This window comes from Balaenoptera borealis, assembly GCF_965194805.1.
Source record: "Balaenoptera borealis genome assembly, chromosome: 16".
Taxonomy (NCBI): Eukaryota; Metazoa; Chordata; class Mammalia; order Artiodactyla; family Balaenopteridae; genus Balaenoptera; species Balaenoptera borealis.
In genome coordinates, this window is record NC_138872.1 from 5915721 (window position 1) to 5935212 (window position 19492).

Sequence of the window (19492 nt, forward strand, 5' to 3'; positions counted from 1 at the left end):
GATGCTATCATTAACATCCCCGAGGGACAGGTGACGAAACTGGGGCCCCTGAGAGGTGCTGAGGCCTGGGGACCCCTCTCCATCCAGGGGGAGCGTAGCCTAGTGGCCGCAAGATGCTGCCTAGAGCCAGGGTAAGGACTAGACGCCATGCCCCTGACTTGATGCCCCATCTCCTCCCCTGGGGGCCGGGCATGGATGCTGCCGCCCTGGGACCCGGCTTGTCCAGGTGCTGTGCACGCTGACGCGGCAAGTTTAGCCTGGTTGCCTGGGTCAGGGAAGGACCGCCCACCCAGACCGTCAGGGAGGAGGAAAGTATTCAATGGCCAACTGGGCATATGAGGTTTTGCATCTTTTGGGGGATGAGATAAGAAGCAAGTGAGCCCAGCATTGCTGAGACCACAGGCTCCTGGCTGGGACATCGTTTCCCTCCATGGTGTTTCTCCCACGTGTTGTCCGTCACAATCCCCCTGGGTGGCACACTGAGCATGCGGATTCCCGGGCTCCACCCCCAGACCCACTGATGGCGATTCCCCAAGGATGGGCCCAGGAATCTGCCTTTTCTCACAGGCTCCTTCTAACTTGGGGTCTGGCCCAGTGATAACACTCTGCCCCGTGTTTTGGGGTACCCTGTTTATAAGATGGTGCCCGGGCTGGCCAAGTCCACTCAGGTCTAAACCTGGGTCAGAACCTTTTCGTGTTGGATGCCTACACAGGTGAAAGACCAGCAGGGCCTACTGGGGAGTCCGTGGATTCTGGGGTGCGTTTGATGGGCAGGCCGATGCGCACATACTGTGTGCCAGCCCTGCGTTGCCTGTAGGGACAGCCGGGCCCCTGCCCGGGGACCACCTACTAGCACTAACATAAGCTCCGAAAGCACCTGGAGAAGACGGGGTTTCAGGGCGTGGCACCCGTGCCCAGCTCCCAGTGCCCCGTCTGGGAGGGGAGGAGATGGGGCACTGAGTCGGGGTACAGCATCCTGCAGCCACTGGGCACCTGCCAGAATATGCAGCCAGGTCACCTCCGGGGCCTCAGTTTCCTCACCCATACAATGGGCACGTTGATGATAGTAATTCGGGCCAGCTTGCTTAGTGAGGCACAGACGTCACAGACCCTCTTTCCTGATGTTTGGTGCGACGTGAGGTGAGCCCCGGCTCACCGGGTCTCCAAATGCGGCCTGAGACCACCCAGGAAGCGTGCGTCTGTTCCCCCTTCCTCCAGCTGCGGCCCTCCTGTTAGTCACCCCTCGGAGTAGAGCGGAGCGGCACAGCTGAGGCCTCCGCCGGCCAGCGAGCCTGTGTGGGGAGGAGCCCGTAAACCCCCCGGGCACCTGGGGCTCATCAGGAACCCAGTAGGGAGCCTCGTCTCATCTCTGAGGACAGGACGCTGCGGGAAGGAGGGCTGGCGTCTGCCGTCTTTCCTTGTACAGAGGACAAGAAGAGAGGCAGCCCCTCCACCTCCCAAGCCACACAGGCTGCGCCCCCCTGAACCCCCAGGGCAGTGGGAAGAGGGGAGAAGAGGCACCCTGAGCAGAGGGGACCTGACACCAGTGTGGAGGGCTCGCCAGCTGGCAAGGGGGCTGTCTAGGCGGTGCCGGTGAGAGCTGCGCCCTCGCTGCCAGCCAGGCCCCGTGCCCAGTTCCGGTACAGGACCAGAGTGGGGACATTCTGGCGGCTCCTGCACCGAATCCAGTGCCCGATAGCCTGATGCTCCGCGGGGCAGCCTCGTGTGATCTGGGACGGCTGGTCCAACCTCCTGATGCCTTGTCCCTTCATCTGTTCCTCGGGCATAATTATGGCTGGGAGGAAGAAAAGAGTGAATTCATGTAAAAATGCTGAGCCCTGGGCCGGCACCCTGTCCACATGCGTGAGTGTTAGATATTATTATTGCTGTTATCGATGTGTTTAATTCTCACAGTGACCCTGCCCAGGTAGCACGTTTGTTATGGCCAGCATCTTACAGGTGAGGAGACGGAGGCCGAGAAGGCCAAGCAACTTGACTAAAGTTACTCTGCTCCCAGGGTAGACCTGGGCTTTGCTGCAGATTGACTGACTCCAGACTTGCTCGTTGCTGGAAAGCCTTTCGAGGAATGTGGTCACCAGTGGCCACACCTTGAGGGGCAGTGTGTAATTAACAGGCCCCTGCTGGGTGCACGGCTGGGCCACCCAGACAGAGAGCCTGGGACCCTATAGCATCCTGGTTTCTGCCTGGCTCTTCTCTCCACATCCCCTTTCCTGGGAAGAGAGTTTGAAAAAGGACCCGGAAGACAGTGGGCTTCCTACAGGACTAAGTGGAGGAGGCAGCGCCACAGAAGTGGCCAGGGGGTCCTCCCTGCATTCAGAAATGTTACAACTTGGTTTATGACCATCTTGGTATAACGATGAATATAATCCTGGCTGGATTAAAAATGAAAACATTTTCTCCAACCCTAAAAAGTTCATGTTTTTTCTTCTGATTTTAAGAGATGTTATAACGTTTTCCCAGGCCCCTAAAAGTGCTGTGGGCCTGGCCACGGTGCCTGACGGATCCCAGCCTGTAGAGCAATGCTGAACCCTCCCAGCCCCGGCACCTGGTGGTCAGAACTGGCTTCCTACAGTCAAGAGCCTTTTGCCCGTGTTGAAAACACATTTATTCACTCAACAAACATTTGTGTGGAGCTATGATGGACCCGGGACTGTGGCAGGCACCGGGGCTACAGCTTGGATAGGACAAGGCTTTTGCTCACATTCTCATAGGAAGAGGCAGACGGTGAAGGGACCATATGCTGAAGGTCAGGGATGAGGCCCTGAAGACAAGTTCTGAGGTCCCGAGGACGGCTCCGGAGGGCTTCCTGCACACGGTGTTCCTGGTGCCGCTGTCCATCCCAAAGCGGCGGGGAGGTGAAGACTGCTTTGGGCTGGAGACTCCATCGTCTTTGCAGATACAGAAGCACCTAGTCCTTTGTTCCCAAGGCGAGGCCTCCAACATCTTGTCCTCGTTGACAGGGTCTTCCTCCTCTCCCTTGTCCACAGAAGAGATCACTTGACGGCTCAGGAGGCCCGTGGTGTCGATCGGCCCTGGCTCTCTGATCCAAGAAGACGACCTGGGGCCCTCATTCCCCCCGCCACGCTCCCTCGCTGGGGCCTCCAGCTGCTGCTCGACATCCCCGGAGCTCCAAGACCAGGAGGGCCCCTTCTTCTGCCTCCAGGAGGGCAGACACAGGCACATCCTGGACGTCTGCATGCAAAGAGGGCCTCGAGCTTCTCACCGGGGCCCGCGAGAGCACGTATCCCTGTTCTTGATCATCCCAGATGGGATCAAATGGGACTGTGAGGCATTTAAAGGATTGAGGGCGTATGCCGTGCAAATGTGATGCCGGCCGCGGCAGCTGAAGACGGGACCCGGGAGTGAGCCTTCGCCCACGGAGGCTGCGGAGACGAAGCCCCATAAAGCCGAGGTTGGTGAGCGATCCCGCCCACGGCGCAGCTGGCTTCCAGGTGCCTTCGCCCTTGCGATTGCTTCACATCCTGTTTGTCCAGAAGCCGAAGCAAGAGAGCGAAGAAGAGGCCTTGGTGACCCAGAGGCTGGGATGGGACCTTCCAGGGCCGGTGGGCAGTGGCGGCTGGGGAGGCCTTGGGTAACTGGGCCAGGCAGATGTCACAAGTATTAACTGCGTTCTCACTTGTCACTCAGGCCTCGGTCCATCAGGAGAAGTGGCTGGAATTAATGCGTTTTGCACAATTAAGGAGGAACATTCTTATGCTGTGGGCCTCCGAGGGGCACCCGATGGCTCTAGCCCTGGAAAACAGAGAAACCACAAGAAAACCAAGATGCCACCCTCTCTGTGGGCGAGTTACATCCCCTCCTTCCCTAAGAGGCCCCATTTGTGCTCCCTGCCTGCTCCGGGGCTCTTCTGGACTGGGCATACTCTTTCTGCCCAGGCCACCCAGGCCTGCCAGTGGTGGCCTGACACGTTGGCTCGTCCCTGTCCTCAACTCAACTTCCCGGAGTCCTGCATCCACACCCCTGCCCACCTGGTTCGCCTCTGGGAGGGACCTCCCCTCAGAGCCTCGGTGGATCCTTCCTTCCCCTGGAGGCCCCCGTAGGCTGCCCACATCCGTGCCTGGGCAACCTCTCCTTTCTGCATTTCCATCCACCTTCACTTGGCAAAGGTTTGGTGGTCAAGTTCGTAGCCTCGAGCCAGCTTTCCCCGTCTGTAAATGTGGGGTCAGTAGTCCTGCCCGAGAGCAGTGCAGGGGGTGGGCGCTGCACAGTGCCTGGTACAGAGCACACACTCAATAATCTTCGCTGTGAACCAACAACGGGCAGAACCCTCTCTGCAAGGAATACTTTCACTGGCAAATAATAGACAGTAAAGGCATCTTATCTCATTGGGACATTTTATGGTTTTCTTTACAAGTCTAGAATTAAGTGGATCTGGGGTTGGTTAGAGCAGAGGTCAGCAAACTCTTTCTCTAAAGTGCCAGATAGTAAATGTTGTAGCTTCGCGGGTCAGACACCCTCCGTCCAGGTTCCTCAACTCAACCGTGACAGCGGCAGTACACACGTGCGTTAAAGCGGACAGTAAATACGTGCGCGGGTGTTCAAAGCTCTGTTGCAGTAAAGCTTCTCTTTTAACTTTTTATTTTATATTGGAGTAGAGTTGATTAACAATGTTGTGTTGGTTTCAGGTGTACAGCAGAATGATTCAGTTATACACATATATGTGTCTCTTCTTTTTCAAATTCTTTTCCCGTTTAGGTTGTTACATAATATTGAGCAGAGTTCCCCGTGTTACGCAGTAGGTCCTTGTTGGTTATCTATTTTAAATATAGCAGTGTGTACATGTCAATCCCAAACTCCCTAACTATCCCTCCCCCGCCCCACCCCGTAACTGTAAGTTCCTTCTCTAAGTCTGTGAGTCTGTGTCTGTTTTGTAAATAAGTTCATTTTTATCTTCTTCTTTTTTTTTTTTTTTGATTCCGCATATTTCTCTTTATCTGGAGAGAAAGAGAAATGTCCAATAAAACTTTATTTGCAAAAGCAGACGGTGGGGGCTTCCCTGGTGGTGCAGTGGTTGAGAATCTGCCTGCCAGTGCAGGGGACACGGGTTCGAGCCCTGGTCTGGGAAGATCCCACATGCCGCAGAGCAACTAGGCCCGTGAGCCACAACTACTGAGCCTGCGCGTCTGGAGCCTGTGCTCCGCAACAAGAGAGGCCGCGATAGTGAGAGGCCCGCGCACCGCGATGAAGAGTGGCCCCCGCTTGCCGCAACTAGAGAAAGCCCTCGCACAGAAATGAAGACCCAACACAGCCAAAAATAAAATAAAATAAATAAATAAAAAATGATAATAAAAATAAAGGAATTCCTTTAAAAAAAAAAAAAAAGCAGGCGGTGGTCTGGATTTGGCCCGCGGGCTGTTGTTACCAACCCCTGGTTAGAGTATGAACGCAGGGCTTCTCCCCCGGCCCCCGTCTTGCGTGTGTCGGCTGCATGTCCTGAGACTCACCTTAGTGCCGCTGGCAGATGGCTGTCTCCACGTGCCCAAGCCTGGAGGAGCTCTCCAGATGGCAGGCGGGTTGATTCCAGCACCAACGGACACCTCGAGTGTGCGAAGACCGTGGGGAATAGGCCACAACAAGGATTTCACCTCCGCTTCACGTCACAGAAATGAAAGTGTAGGTCCACACAGAAACGTGTACGGGAACGTCTGTCATGATGTTCCTGCTTACGCACGCTGGAAGCAGCCCGGGTGTCCTTCAGCAGGTGACTGGCTCACCAAACTTCGTGCATCCACACCGTGGACCGTGAAACATGCAGCACCGCGAGTGGATCTCAAAGACACGCGGGTAGAAATAAGCCGACGAAAAAGACTGTGCGTCCACGTTTATGAAATGTCTAGGAAATGCAAAGCTGCAGGGATTAGAACAGGTCAGTCGCTGAGAGTCTGGGAGTCGGGGAGGGGGTGACTGCGAAAGCAGGGCTTCTCCCCCCGGCACCGTTGGCGTGCTCTGTGTGTGCGTTGGGACGGGGTGTGTCCTGTGCACTGTAGGATGTTCAGCGGCAGCTCTGGCCTCCACCCGCTTGATGCCAGTAGCACCCCTGCCCCAAGCTGCGAAAACCAAAAATGTCTCCAGACGTTGCCAATGTCCCCTGCGGGGGGCGGGCTCACCCCTGGTTGGATGCACCAAGGTAAAGCTTTGAGGTAAAGCAGCACAAGGGAGTTCTTTGGGATGCAGGAGCTGCTCTGTATCCTGAGAGAAGTGGTGCTAACGTGAACCTATACACGCGTTAAAACTGACAGATCTGGATACCAAATAAAAGTCAATTTTACTAGATGTTAATCTGAAAACTAAAATTTAAGAAAAGCCAAAAAACAGGAACAGAAACAAAACACTCACTCTGCTAGAGGCAAGCCATGAATCCTAAGGATGAAGAAATCGGCAGAGTTGTTACCTGCTTGTTGGGTGGGCCGGAGACCCCATCATGGTTGCTACAGTATAGCAGGGTCAGTTACCATCATAGGCCAAGAAAGGCTTTCTTTCCTGACTTAAGGAGCACCTCTTGGCAGATAAAATACAGATGCACGCTTAAATTTGAATTTCAGATAAACAACAAATAATTGCTTAATATAAGTTTGTCCCACGTATTGCAAACATTATTCATTTACCTGAAATTCAAACTTAACTGGGCATCCTGTATTTTTATTTGCAAAATCGGATAACCCCATCCTTGGGCAAATCTTCAGGGTTTGTTTAACCTATTAATCCTTGTCTAGAATATAAATCTTTTTCAACTTTCCCAAAGATACAGACCTATGTTAAAATATTACGTGTATCTTTTCTTCCTGCCTAGCTTAATGAATTCACCCACCTCAGTCCCTCTGCCTAATACGTTTGGCCTGGTTCCCTATTCAGTGTGGCTTGCTCTGGAGGTTTAAATACAAATAATCAAAACAAATACTTGGAAGTGCTAAGTGAAGCCTTTACATTGTAACAGCATAAAGCGAAAAGGAATTCCTCTCTCAGCTAACCCACAGGTCCTCTCCCCCAGTGTAACCTTTCTCTGCCCTTTGTGGGAGTATTAAAACAGAAATAAACTTTATGTATATATATATCCACATATGTTGGTATATGCTTCAAATTTCTTTTCTCCCATGTGGAATCACACTGTATCATGTTCTGCCCCTCACTTGGCAGCCCTTCCTTCTGTCGGTCCCACGAGAGCCTGGACCTGTCTTGTCCCCGTGGTAACCCCCAGGGCGCAGAGCTTTGCTGGGCTCGGGGCATGTGAGCCAGGAATATTTGTAAATAGATGAGTGAATTGTTTAGGTGGCTGGTTGGTACTTCATGCCCGTGCCCCCTCATTTAATTATCCTGTCTTAATAAAGCACCACATTGTCTGTGGGTTTCGCAGCGAAAAACTTGACCGCAGTAACTTATCTTTGCATGTCTGTGCTGCCTGGCTTACTTTAGGAAGGGTATGTGTAGCACCTGGCTCTCCACCTGGGACGTTTTGCCTCCCAGGGACGCTTGGCAAGGTCGGGAAACATTTTGGGGATGCATTTTTGGGAGCAGCCAGGGGTGCTGCTGCACCTCCTGCAGTGCCCACGACAGCACCCCAGAGGACCATCGGCCCAAACGCCCGGTGCCAGGTGGAGAGGCCGGCTGTGTTTGCGATCGCCTGCTTGGTGAACGTGCTTTGGGCCCCATCTTAGAGCTCTCACCTGTGCAGGAACGGTGGGTGAAGGGGACCATCCCTGCCCTGAGTTGCTGAGCTTCTGGAGGAATACAACGTGTGTTCAGGGCCCTGAGAGGCCGCCCTGAGCGTTACGGGGGTCCAGAGGAGGGCGTGGTGGGAGGGGGCTGGTTTCTGGACCTCCACGCGGCTTCCTCTCTCCCCACCCTATCTGTTCGCCACACACCAGCCCCAGGGGGCCTCTCATCACAGAACTCTGGCCACGTCCCCCTGCCAGACCTAGAACGTGATCCGAGGCCCCGCATGACCCGGCCCCTAACCGGTCCCCCCCTTGTCCCTGAGCGCATCTCCCTCTCTGGTCAGCTCCTGGGGGCTGTCACCCTGTTCGCTGCTGTACCCGCACCTGGCACGGTGCCTGGCACTCAGAGGGGGCTTCATGAATCGTTGTTGACTGAGCTGCTAAATGAATAAACAAGTTGTTTGTTCAAGCCTGGGACGGAAGAGGATGAGGCAAAGGGATTTCCAGATGCAAGGCCCCTCTGCAGCCGCAAGAGACGAGATCAGCATGTGTTTCATTGACGAGGAAAGATGTCCACGGTACATTGCCCCCAACCCAGGTTTATGTGAATCAGCAGGGACACACATCCCAGTTATGAGGAATTGCACACACATGTTTCCGTGTGTCTATACGTGCATGACGGGAATGGCTTCACGGGTGTGTGACCCGCACAGGACCCTGTACTAGGACCCCATGCTTGGTTTGATGCTCTGCTGTCTTCGTCTTGCGATTTTTAATAACATTAGGTCAAGAGGTCCTGCATTTGCACTTTGCACTGGGACCCGCAGATTCTGTAGCCAGTCCTGGTGCCCGGGGACGGCTGGGAGATCAGTCCATCTTCTAGAACCCCAAACGGGCTGTGAACAGGAGGACCCACTTTCTTCTCTGCACTTTGCTCTGGTTGCAGACACCAGGTAGAGTTTTTATAACCCTCCCACCCCAAGAGGAAGCCAGGGGGATGCACTCAGTTCAGGGTCCTTCATTCCATTCTTCCAAATGACCGTGGTCGCATAGTTGACATTTCAAGGAGTACCAGGGAGGTGAAGACCAGCCTGGGAGAAAGCTGTCTCCTCTCCACCTCCAGGTGGCTCTTTGAGATGTGGTCCTGGGCCAGGGAAGCCTCCGAGCTCACATGCAGCTCCCACCATGTGTTGGGGAACCTTGACCCCTTTTTAGCACATGGGGCAGCCCAGGACACACTGGTGTGAAGCTGAGAACTCAGACTTTGGCTTCCAGCAGAACAGGGTTCGAATACTGGCTCCACCACTGACCCGCTGCAAGGCCTTTATCGCGGGAGCCTTGTTCCTCTTTGAAAAGTGACATCACGATGTCTGCCCCATGGGGCCGTGTAGAGGGTTGGCTGGGCTCTGAGCTCTCGGTCCACTGTTGGCACAGGAGACGTTTGTTCATTTAGTAAACGGTCATCAGGAGCCCACGAGTGCTGGGCACTATGACGGACATCCTTATACTGTTTTTTAACAAAAACTATCCTCCGGGGTTTGGTTGATGGGTCCTTCCTACTCCTGTTTTTTTTTGTAATTTATGTGCTTCAAAAGTTAAGATATAATTCACATACATGGAATTCACCATCTTAAAGGGTACCGTCTAGTGCTTTTTAGTACATTCGCCTTGTTGTGCAGCCATTCCACTGTCCAATTCCAGAATATTTCTGTCATCCCCAGAAGACACTTCCTATCCATTAGCACTCACCCCATTCCCTTCCTTCTCCTGGGCCCTGGCAACCACTAATCTACTTTCTGTTTCTATGGATTTACCTATTCTGGAAATCATACAACATGGGATGTTTTGTGACTGGTTTCTTTCACGTAGCATAATGTTTTCAAAGTTCATACATGTTGTAACATGGATACGTACTTCATTTCTCTTTTTTTTTTTAAGAGTTTGGTTTTTATAAATTTATTTATTTATTTATTTTTGGCTGTGTTGGGTCTTCGTTTCTGTGTGAGGGCTTTCTCTAGTTGCGGCGAGCAGGGGCCACTCTTCATCACGGTGCGCGGGCCTCTCACTATCACGGCCTCTCTTGTTGTGGAGCACAGGCTCCAGACGCGCAGGCTCAGCAGTTGTGGCTCACGGGCCCAGTTGCTCCGCGGCATGTGGGATCTTCCCAGACCAGGGCTCGAACCCGCGTCCCCTGCATTGGCAGGTGGACTCTCAACCACTGCGCAACCAGGGAAGCCCTTCATTTCTTTTTATGGAGAATAATATTCCATTGTATAGATACACCATGTTTTGTTTATCCACTCATTAGCTAATGGACACTTGGGTTGTTTCCACGTTCTGGCTATTATGAATAATGCTGCTGTGAACACTTGTGAACCTATGTTTTTAGTTCTCTTGGGTAGGTACTTAGGGATGGAATTGCTGGGTCAAATGAGAGCTCTCCGTTTAACTCTTTGAGGAATTGCCAAACTGTCTTCCAAAATATCTGCGGCATTTTTATAACCCCATCAGCAGTGTAAGAGGGTTCCACTCTCTCCACATCCTCACCAATACTTGTCTTTTGTCTGCCTTTATTTTCGCCATTTTAGTGGGAGCGAAGTGATATTTCACTGTAGTGTTCCATATGCCTGTTTTTTGTTGAAGGTGAATGTCTGTTGTGGTGACAGTCAGTTTTACCTTGAAAGCTTTCATCTTTTCTCATACTTGGTGATAGAAGGGGAATGATCCATACCTGCCCTGTGAGTGCCTGCTCTCTACCAGGCCCAAGATGGCTTGCTGCCCTGTTCCCTAGTCCTCCAGCCTCTAAAAAAGGGGCAAGGACAACCCTAAAATGGCAACTCAGACTGAACAATCAAAGGGGTTTATTCGTTTGGCTGGCTGGGGCAAGGACAACCCTAAAAATGGCAACTCGGACTGAACAATCAAAGGGGTTTATTCGTTTGGCTGGCTGGGGCAAGAATTCAGCTTCAGGAATGGTGTGATCCAGTGGCTCGGTGATACCACCAGAGATCACGCGTGTCTGTTTGTCTCTCTGCTCTTCCTTCCACCAGGTCAGCCCCATTTGGAAATGTGGTCTACTCGTGGTTGCCAGATGGTAGCTGTTTCTGGGACTCTCTCCATCCCTCCTCCCTCAATGCTGTCCAGGGAAAGAGAGGGCTGCTCTGGACTTGGAAACTTCCAGGATACCTGTGCTCCATTCATTGACTAAATTGGGTCATGTGCCCGTTCCTGAACCAGTCGCTGTAGCTGGAGGGTTGGTTGCCGCGTATAAGACCGCAGGTCCTGCCCTCTATGGCCAGGCTGGAGTCACTCTAAGGCACAGCTGCCTCAATAACAATTGGGTGGGGTAGGAAGAAAAAGAGGGCATGGGTGAGACAAATGGCATCATCCCTATTTCACAGATGAGGAAATGGAGGCCCCAGCATGTGACTTCCCCTCTCTCAGCCCACACAGGCTGGTCAGCAGCAGATGTGGGTTTCAACCCCCTGGAGACCCTCTTCTTTCCTCTCTGTCTGCCCATGTCTCAGCTGAGGCTGTGAGTCCCTGGACGTGGCTGTCCTGACAGTGGCCAGAGCGAGCCAGACACCCTCCCTCAGATGCACGGCGACTGCCATCAGTTCTTGTTGGATTCACTGGATCTGGAACAGCGTCAGGTTTTCAGGGAGGCATTTTTATTTTGCCCTAAAAGCCTTCCAGGGGGGACACAATTCCGAAGGGCTCGGCTTTAATGGTTTCTTTTATAGAATCATTCAAATTATAGATGGGTGAACTCGAGGAAACCCCGCTAAAGAATGCAGGAAAGCCGGCGTTAAAAGGGACCAAGGTAAAGTAGTGGTGGGTGAAGGAGCTTGCTCTTTTAAAAGTTTGTTGTTAAACAACCAGAGTGAACCCCCTGCTGCTGATCTGGTCCTTGGGAGGCTGGGTTTCGGGACATCTGGCCCATCTGGAGGGCTCCAGATGAAGCTGATTCCAGATGTGGATGGGCCCAGGGCCTTCAGAAGCACTGCTTTCGCTGACCTCTGACTCTTCTCACCCAGCTTGCAGGCACCATATTTGTTGTGGTTAAGCCGCCTCACCTGGGTTCAGATTCAGCTCCCTTGCTTCCAAGCTGGGTGTCCTTGGGCAAGTGATTCAGCCTCTCTGAGCTGTTCTGTCATGAATGAGATGGGCTTTCTTTGTCCTCTTGCTTTACCTTCCTTTGGAATACTTATTACCACCAGATGTGATGTTAAGTGTATACTGGCCAATGGTCTCATGGTTGCCGGAGCTGGGAGCCTGTTCTAGGCCCCCGTCACACTCGACCTGCCCGCAGAGCACAGGGTACTATGACTGCTTCATCCGCCTTCTCCCCCAGAATCCAGAGCCCCATATCCTCCTGGCATCCCCCTTTCGTCCTGTTCAAGCTTCTTCCACATCCTTCCCCGCCGGGCACTCGTGCACAGCCTCTGCTGCATTCCCCGGATCGTTCAGGTGGAGACAGGGCATCTGGGCTCAGTCCTCACGTTGCTTGTCTAGCTACACACTCTCCCCGGGGTGCACGCGTCCAGTCTCCGCTCCGGCCTGGACCGCTGCCCTCAGCTGGTGGTTAGTGAGCACTTCCGGTGTGCAGAGCTCTGCTGGGAGGAGCGTCTGTGTGTTGAATGGCGGAGGTGGGACGCGAACCCGGGAAGGCGGGCCCTGGGCCAGAGCGCGTCTTGTCTCCAAGGCTGTCTCTCCCCCTGGATCAGGAGCCAGGCCCGGGCTGGGATGTTCTGCTGTCCCCTGCCCGTTTTCCTCGTGCGTCCGGTGGGGATTTCAGACAGGAGCCGCTCAGTCACACTGTTTTGTCCTCTGCCCTCCCCTTCCCAGGTCTTCTCCCCACCCCTACTACCCCCACCTTGGTTTCCCCACCTCCTGAAGGGTACATGGGGCCTCCCTGTACATTTTTATCACAATTTCCTGTGAATCTGTAATTATTCCAAAACAAGACATTGAAAATAAAATAAATTCTAAAGATGGATTTAAAAATGAACCATCGAGGATCTGAGGGTTTGCGGCCGCCTCTGCCCTCACTGCCCCCCGTCCTGTCCCTGTCACGTCTTCCCGCGCTATTCCGTCGCCTCTGCCCGGACGCGCACTTCCAGCCTCGCCCCCTGCAGTTCAGTCTCCCGCAGTGGCCTGGGTTGGTCTTTTACAAACAATTCCAGCTGCCCACTCCTCAGCCGAACACCCCGTGGTTTCCACTTCATGAAGACAGGGTGTGTGTCCTGGGACTTAAAGCAGCAGAGCTTTATTCTGTCACAGTCAGGAGGCTGCAAGTCCAAAACCAAGGTGTCCTGGGCCACACTCCTTCCAAAGGCGTCAGGGAAGAGTCCTTCCTGGCCTCTTCCAGCTTCTGGTGGCCGTCGGTATTCCTTGGGCTCTGTCTTCACACGGCTGCCGTGTGTGTGTGTGTGTGTGTGTGTGTGTGTGTGTGTGTGTGTGTGTATGCATCTCCCTGTCTTCACGTGACCTTCTTCTAAGGACACCAGTCATTGGATTAGGACCCACCCTAATCCAGTATGATCTTAACTAATTACATCTACAAAGATGCTATTTTCAAATAAGGTCGCATCCTGAGGTTCTGGGTGGCCATGAACTTGCGGGAGTAAACGGAATGAAGGTAAAGGGCTTGCTGATGCCCCCAGGACCCTGCGTTGCTTCTGCCCCCTGCTGTGCCCACCACTTTTCCCCTGAACTCCCCTGGCCCTCTCGCCCTTAGTCTCTGCTCCAAGAGGAGGCCAGTTTGCTCACTGCCCCCCCACCACCTCCGGGCCTTTGCCTTTGCCGTGCCCCCTTCCCTGACATCCATGTGGCTCCCTCCCTCGCTGTTACCCACCTCTCTGCTCAAGAGGTCCCTCCGCACAGAAGGTGGCAGTCACTGGGGCTGCTTGTGACTGTTCCCACCCCCCTGGGCACCAAGCGGGACTGACCCCACCCTTTGAATTTAGGTGGATCACATGACCTGATTTGGCCAATGAGATGTGAGTGGAACTTGCACCAGCTGGAGTCCTTCTGCAAACCTCAGCGTCCTACCCCTCCCCTGCTCCATTTGTCTCCACACACGTATCACCACGGGCTCCCTGCCCTGCGTGTTTCCTGGCCGCCTTCCCCACCAGTGGGCGCACCCAGGGGCCAGGGAGTTCTCTCTCTGTGGTTCCCACCGTGTTCCAAGCTCCTAAAGCAACCTGGCGTAGGGTCAGAGCTGAGGCCACACTTGGCGATGGACGGGTGGTGGGCGCGCGGATGGATCGTGAGCCTCGGATGAACCGGCGTCTGTGCAGCCCTTCCCACTAACCGCCTCTCCTGTAACCGCTCCTCTGTGCCTTTGACTCCTTCCCGTCTAGGGCAGAGCATCAACCCCAAGTTGGCAGGCCTGATCGGGCGGCAGGGGCCCCAGAACAAGCAGCCCTTCATGGTGGCCTTCTTCAAGGCCACCGAGGTCCACCTCCGCAGCACCCGTTCCACGGGGGGCAAGCAGCGCAGCCAGAACCGCTCCAAGACACCCAAGAACCAGGAAGCCCTGCGGGTGGCCAACGTCGCAGGTACGCCTGGGGGCTGGAGGGTTAACACATGCCCCCCCCCCCGAGGAGCCCACAGGGGGCCCCCTGTGGGACCCCAGTTGGGGTGGGACTCAAAATCCATGCATGTGCTTGACAGATGGTTCTGGAACCAATGCAGCAGGAAGCACAACCCACAGAATCCCTTCCACCCCAGAGCTCACCATCTTCAGGGTATAAATTGTGCCATAAATTCATTTCGAAATGCAAGTAGCAAAACATGAGTATAACAAGATGCCAATCATGTAAATTTCTAAGTGGACGAAACAATAGCTACAAATAAATGGAGGGAAGACTTCACACCAGCCTCCGGAGGGACGGAGGCTGCTGCCCGGGGAGAGGGGAGGAGGAAAAGAGGAGAGTTTGCTGTATCTTTAATTTTATTTCTTCAAGTGAAAAACATTTGAAACTCATGGCAAATTTTAACACTTGTTGAATATGGCTGGTACGATTTTCTTGTGGAGCCGTCCCGGCTCTGGGTTCATCGTGAGCTGGGAGAGGCCTGGGGCTGGTCGGAGGAAGCGTGGAAGGGGGACATGGGGGTGTTTAGAAGGGTGATGTTGAGGTGGGAAAGGAGCCGCCACCCTCAAATTCACTTATATTGTCAATAGCTTCTTCTGCCTTACCTGGACAATTTTGAAATTTCTGTTCATTTTCCTTTCTGAGGGAAAAGAAAATTACAGTTACTGTGGTTGGTGATATTTTTAAGAGCAGGGCATCCTGCTGGGTGGATCCTAGTGGGTACGTGTGGCTCCAGAGTTTGTGTGCAGAGATTTTGAATCTAAAAGAATCTTTAGATTCTCTTCTGGCAGGTGCATCCATTCTTTTTTAGGCTGCTCAAAGGGAATCTGTGATCCCGCAAATTAAAACCCAACTGAATCTCTTCATTTGTATTAGGAGCCTCCTCTGCGCTGGGCTCTGGGGGGCTGGGATTCAACAGTGAAAGCCCAGCCGTGGTGCAGAGATGGTTCAGGATGGGCAGGAGGCTGCCGTCCTTCGCAGCCACACTGACACCAGGCCGGGGAGTTGGAATGTGGTGACGAGGGACTCTTTAGGGGGTGGTTCAGAGAAGACTTTCCAGCTGAGAGCTCCGAGGCGAGCTGGTGCCCCAGGGGCCAGGCCGGGTGGGCTGGAGGCCAGCGCTGCAGGCAGTGGGACCTGCAGGTGGAGGGAGTTTTCGTGGCAGCTCTGGGAGGGAGGGTGGAGCGGGGCAGGCCATGTGGCTGGGCTGGGGAGTGAACATAGTCAAGTGTCCTCTCGGGAGCCACATCTTGAGTTTGAATTTCATCCAAAGCAAATTTGGAAGCCTTTGCAGAGTTTCCAGCTATGATGCAGGGTGGGGTTGATAAGAAGCTCATTCTGGCTGCTCTGAGAATGGTGGGGAGCAGGGTGGGGCACTCAGGGAGGGTTGGAATAGGAAGATTTGTGAGAGGCTTTTCTATATCAATCAGGCAGGAAGGGCTAGCAAACGTCATCCCCGCAGAGACTCCCATGGTTCGGAGGTCTGTCAGGTGTAACGGTCTAACCGAGGTAATGAAAGGGGAGGGACGGGTCTCAAAATCTTAAAATTGGACACTCAGCTTCCCCCACTGCATCCTCACCAGACCCCCATCAGGTCTCCACTTACATAACCCCACAGGACGGAGCTCTCACTATCTCACGTGGCAGCTGTTCTACCTTGCCTGGGGTCTACTTCCTTGCTCTGGATTTCTACTTCCTGGCCCTGTTTGAAGTTCACCTAAACCCTGCCTGGAAGTTTAATTTTAAAAGAACACCGAAGCCTGGGCCCCACTGCAGGCTTAGTAAACCAGAATCTCTGAGTGTGAGTTTGTGCACACGTGCCCGGTTGAAGTGCTTTGCCCCCTGTGATGAGCTGGGAATCCTGCTGCAGGGCCACATGAGTAGAATCCTCTCTCCCACGGCAGCCCTTGTGTGCTGGAGAGACACGTCCTGCAGGCCAGCCCCACCCCGCAAAGGCCTTCAACTGCTCTTCAGACCGTGTGGTTTGGGGTGAGAAAGTGGGTCCCTGGCCTCCCTTGCACTTGCTTCTCACCCACAACTGGACCCCACTCCCTAGTCGTTAGGCGTTTTCACCAGATGACCCACGGGGGTGGGCGCCGAGCCCCAGCACCGGTTGTAACTTGGCAGCTGCTCAGGCCGGGCTCGCGGAGGTGCGTGAGTAGCAGCCCCTCCACTCCTGCTGCCCGCCTGCTGCGGCCTGGGATGGGTGGGCAGGGCAGGAGGGACGGGGGAACTGGGGTTCTACTTCTTGAGCATCTCTTTTCTTCCCTTTCCTCGTCTTTCTGCTAATAAGAGGTCAGAGTGAAATAGGAGTTCCAACCACTTCTTCCTGGAGCAGCCACGTTCCAAGGAGGCCTGAAGGACCCAGGTGTCTGAGGTCCCTGATGGCAGGGCCAGGGCCCACCCCATACTGATATGCCCACAGCTAGCTTCATGAGCTGCTCTTGTCCTTGGTCTATTGGGCCTTGGGCTTCAACATGAAGCCACATATCTTTGCTTTGTTTTCAGACAGGGTTGGGAAAAGTGGCAGTAAGGTCCCTACTCGCCCTTCCTCTGCTCATGGCAGACATTGCTAATCAATCCTGGCACATTCTTCTCACTGAGCCCACACAAAGCTTCGGATCCTTCTTTACTCAGGGCAACAAACAGCCAGCAGTGTTGGCCCTCCACGCACAGCTTCTTTGCCCCATCCCTGGCCTAGGCTAACGTGCTCAGACCTTTGTCTTGTTCAGGTTGCTTCACACAACATCACTGGGCTGAGGCTGCTCCCCACTCTCCCCCCTACCTTCTGCCTCCCTACAGGGAAGGAGGGGAAGAAGGCTTGTGGCGCTGCCGCCTGGGGCCACAGGCACGGCCACAGCAATGGAGGCCTTCCTGGATTTCCGCTCAGTGTCTGTGCCTTCCATATGGCACAGTGAATGGTCCAGGAGGTTCCTGGGCTCGCCTCTGATGGTTCCCTTGACCTTGACATTTGTATATCGATGACCACCTGGCCCTCCAGCAGCCCTACTACCCCTGCAGCTGGTTTTCTCTCTCTCAAGGCCCTCAGGCTAGGTCCCAAAGTGGGGAAGGGGGGCCCAGGACTCCCCATTCCTGCTTCATCCTCCCTAACCTCCCCACCCCCGAGCCGTGGAGCTCAGTCCAGCGAAGCAGACCTCCCCCCTCTGCGCTGCCGGCCGCTGACCCCGGCGCTGCCTCCTCATTCCTGGAAGGCTCTAGTGCCTGCTGCCTGTCCCTCTGCCAACCGCCACTCCCGTCCTGGTTCTTGCCGACCTCCTAACCCTCCTCTCCATCCTGCTCCGTCCTCATCCTGGAATCGTCTCCCTTGGATTCCTCCCTGGCCCGCCCTCTCACTTCCTTTGGTTCTCACACGAGCATCACTTCCTTGGGAGGCCTTGGTTAGCGCCCGTGGCACGGACCCCTCAGCCGCCCTTCCTGTCCTCCTCTCCTCCCTTAGTTCCTCCACGGTGCTCATCTAGATGGAACGTAGTTGGTGTTTCCTCGTTTGGTTACTATCTGCCTCTCTCGCTGGAAGATAAGCCCCTCAGTGGCAGGGCTTTGTTTTGTTCACACTTGTAGCTCCACTGCCCAAAACAGCATCTGCAAACCTGTAGACATTAACAATTTGTATGAATGAATGAATGAATGACATACCAGGCACCAAGGTCATGAGGGCCTGAGATACCCGAAGGTGGGTGCTCCCTCCCCCCCAGTCTATGCCCCCCTCACTGAGATCCTCTCACTGGTTCTGAGTGTCTCCTAGGAGCCAGGATCCCTCCTAGAAAGACACATGCAATACTGTCATAATCAATTGTGTCCTTTCCTCATTGGTTTGTACATTTTAAAAAATTGCTTTTCTGAACTCTAGACATAAAGATACGTGTACAAATGGGGATATTCAAAAAAGCTGATAGGAAGCCCCTGGGAAGTTTTAGGTGGAGGAGAGACAGGTCGTGGTTAAGAAAAAAAATGAATCCCTCTAGCTTCTGGGTTCAGGAAGGTTGTGCAGTGGCAGCTGTGTGTGTGTGTGTGTGTGTGTGTGTGTGTGTGTGTGTGTGTGTCAGAGAGAGATAGAGACAGAGAGAGACATAGACACAAAGAGAGAGATAGAGAAACAGATTTCTACATGTTTACAAGGGCTCAATTCCTAACCCAAAGTTCCTACAAACTTTACATACTTCTGGAAAACCCCAGTGCATCATTTTCGTTCCTCAGAGAAACCTCAGTATTGTGTTTTTCTGGAAGGTCAGTGGGACTTGACTTTTGCCCTCTCATTTCTTCTCGATGGTGGGGCTTTGTCCCAGGCCCTGTCCGTGTCTCCTCCTGCCTGCTCCACGGGGCTGAGCATGGTGAGGCGGGTGGGCCTCACAAAGCGAGGTTGAGTGGAAGCAGCCCCTCTGGGCAGGCTCTTGCAGCCAGCGTGTGGGAGGTGGATGGAGATGGAACCCACGCAGATGTCAGCATCCAAACAAGAGAAAACAGCGTCCACAGAAGGGTCCAGAGAGAGCTGTGAGCCAAGACTGCGTAAGGGAGACGGGGGCATTGGTACCTCCCTTACAGAGGCCGTTTGCTGGGGATGGAAATGAGTTTTGAGGCTACAGGTGCTTGAACAGCTTCTGTGTCAGGAAGGTCACCCTCCAGCTTTCAGAGTTTGCTTGGGATCACACCACTGTCTTAGATTGAGGAAACTCTAATCTGTGTGTGTCTCCTTTTCCTCCCCCCGGTGCTGCTCCTCAGAAAACAGCAGCAGCGACCAGAGGCAGGCCTGTAAGAAGCACGAGCTGTACGTCAGCTTCCGGGACCTGGGCTGGCAGGTAAGGGGGTGGGGGTTGGCTGGATCGGCCCCGGATGTGTGAGGCCTCTAGTGTGGGCTCCCCCGTGCTCCCCCGGTGGTGGGGCTGGGCCCCACATGTGCAGTGAGCCGTGTTTCTCATCTCTTGAGACTCCGGTATCGCGTCCTAACTAGAGGCTCCAGGGATGCCCCATGAAACCCAAGAGCAGAAACATGGTTGAGACTCAAGCTAGAACCAGAAACCCAAACAATGTGGACTCTGAACCTCATTCTCCATGTGAACCCCATTTCCATCCTGCACTGGCTGCTTCTCTCAGACATGGCCGAGTCCGTGTGCTGGAATCCAGCTGCCTGGGGGATGGGCTTCCACCCTATGCCCTGTCTCCTCCTCCTTCCCCCGTCTGTGA

At 54.0% G+C, this 19492-nt stretch overlaps 1 protein-coding gene across 4 annotated transcripts in view; it reads left to right on the forward strand.

The window, feature by feature from the left end:
- BMP7 (bone morphogenetic protein 7) overlaps positions 1-19492 on the forward strand; it is a 92199-nt gene that overhangs the window by 65449 nt on the left and 7258 nt on the right. For 3 of the 4 annotated variants that reach the window (XM_082359308.1, XM_082359310.1, XM_082359309.1), the window contains exons 4-5: positions 14060-14257; positions 19031-19107. In XM_082359308.1, coding sequence (XP_082215434.1) covers positions 14060-14257; positions 19031-19107 — 275 coding nt within the window. The remainder of the gene's footprint in view (positions 1-14059; positions 14258-19030; positions 19108-19492) is intronic. The other variant, XM_082359311.1, reaches the window with a different exon arrangement.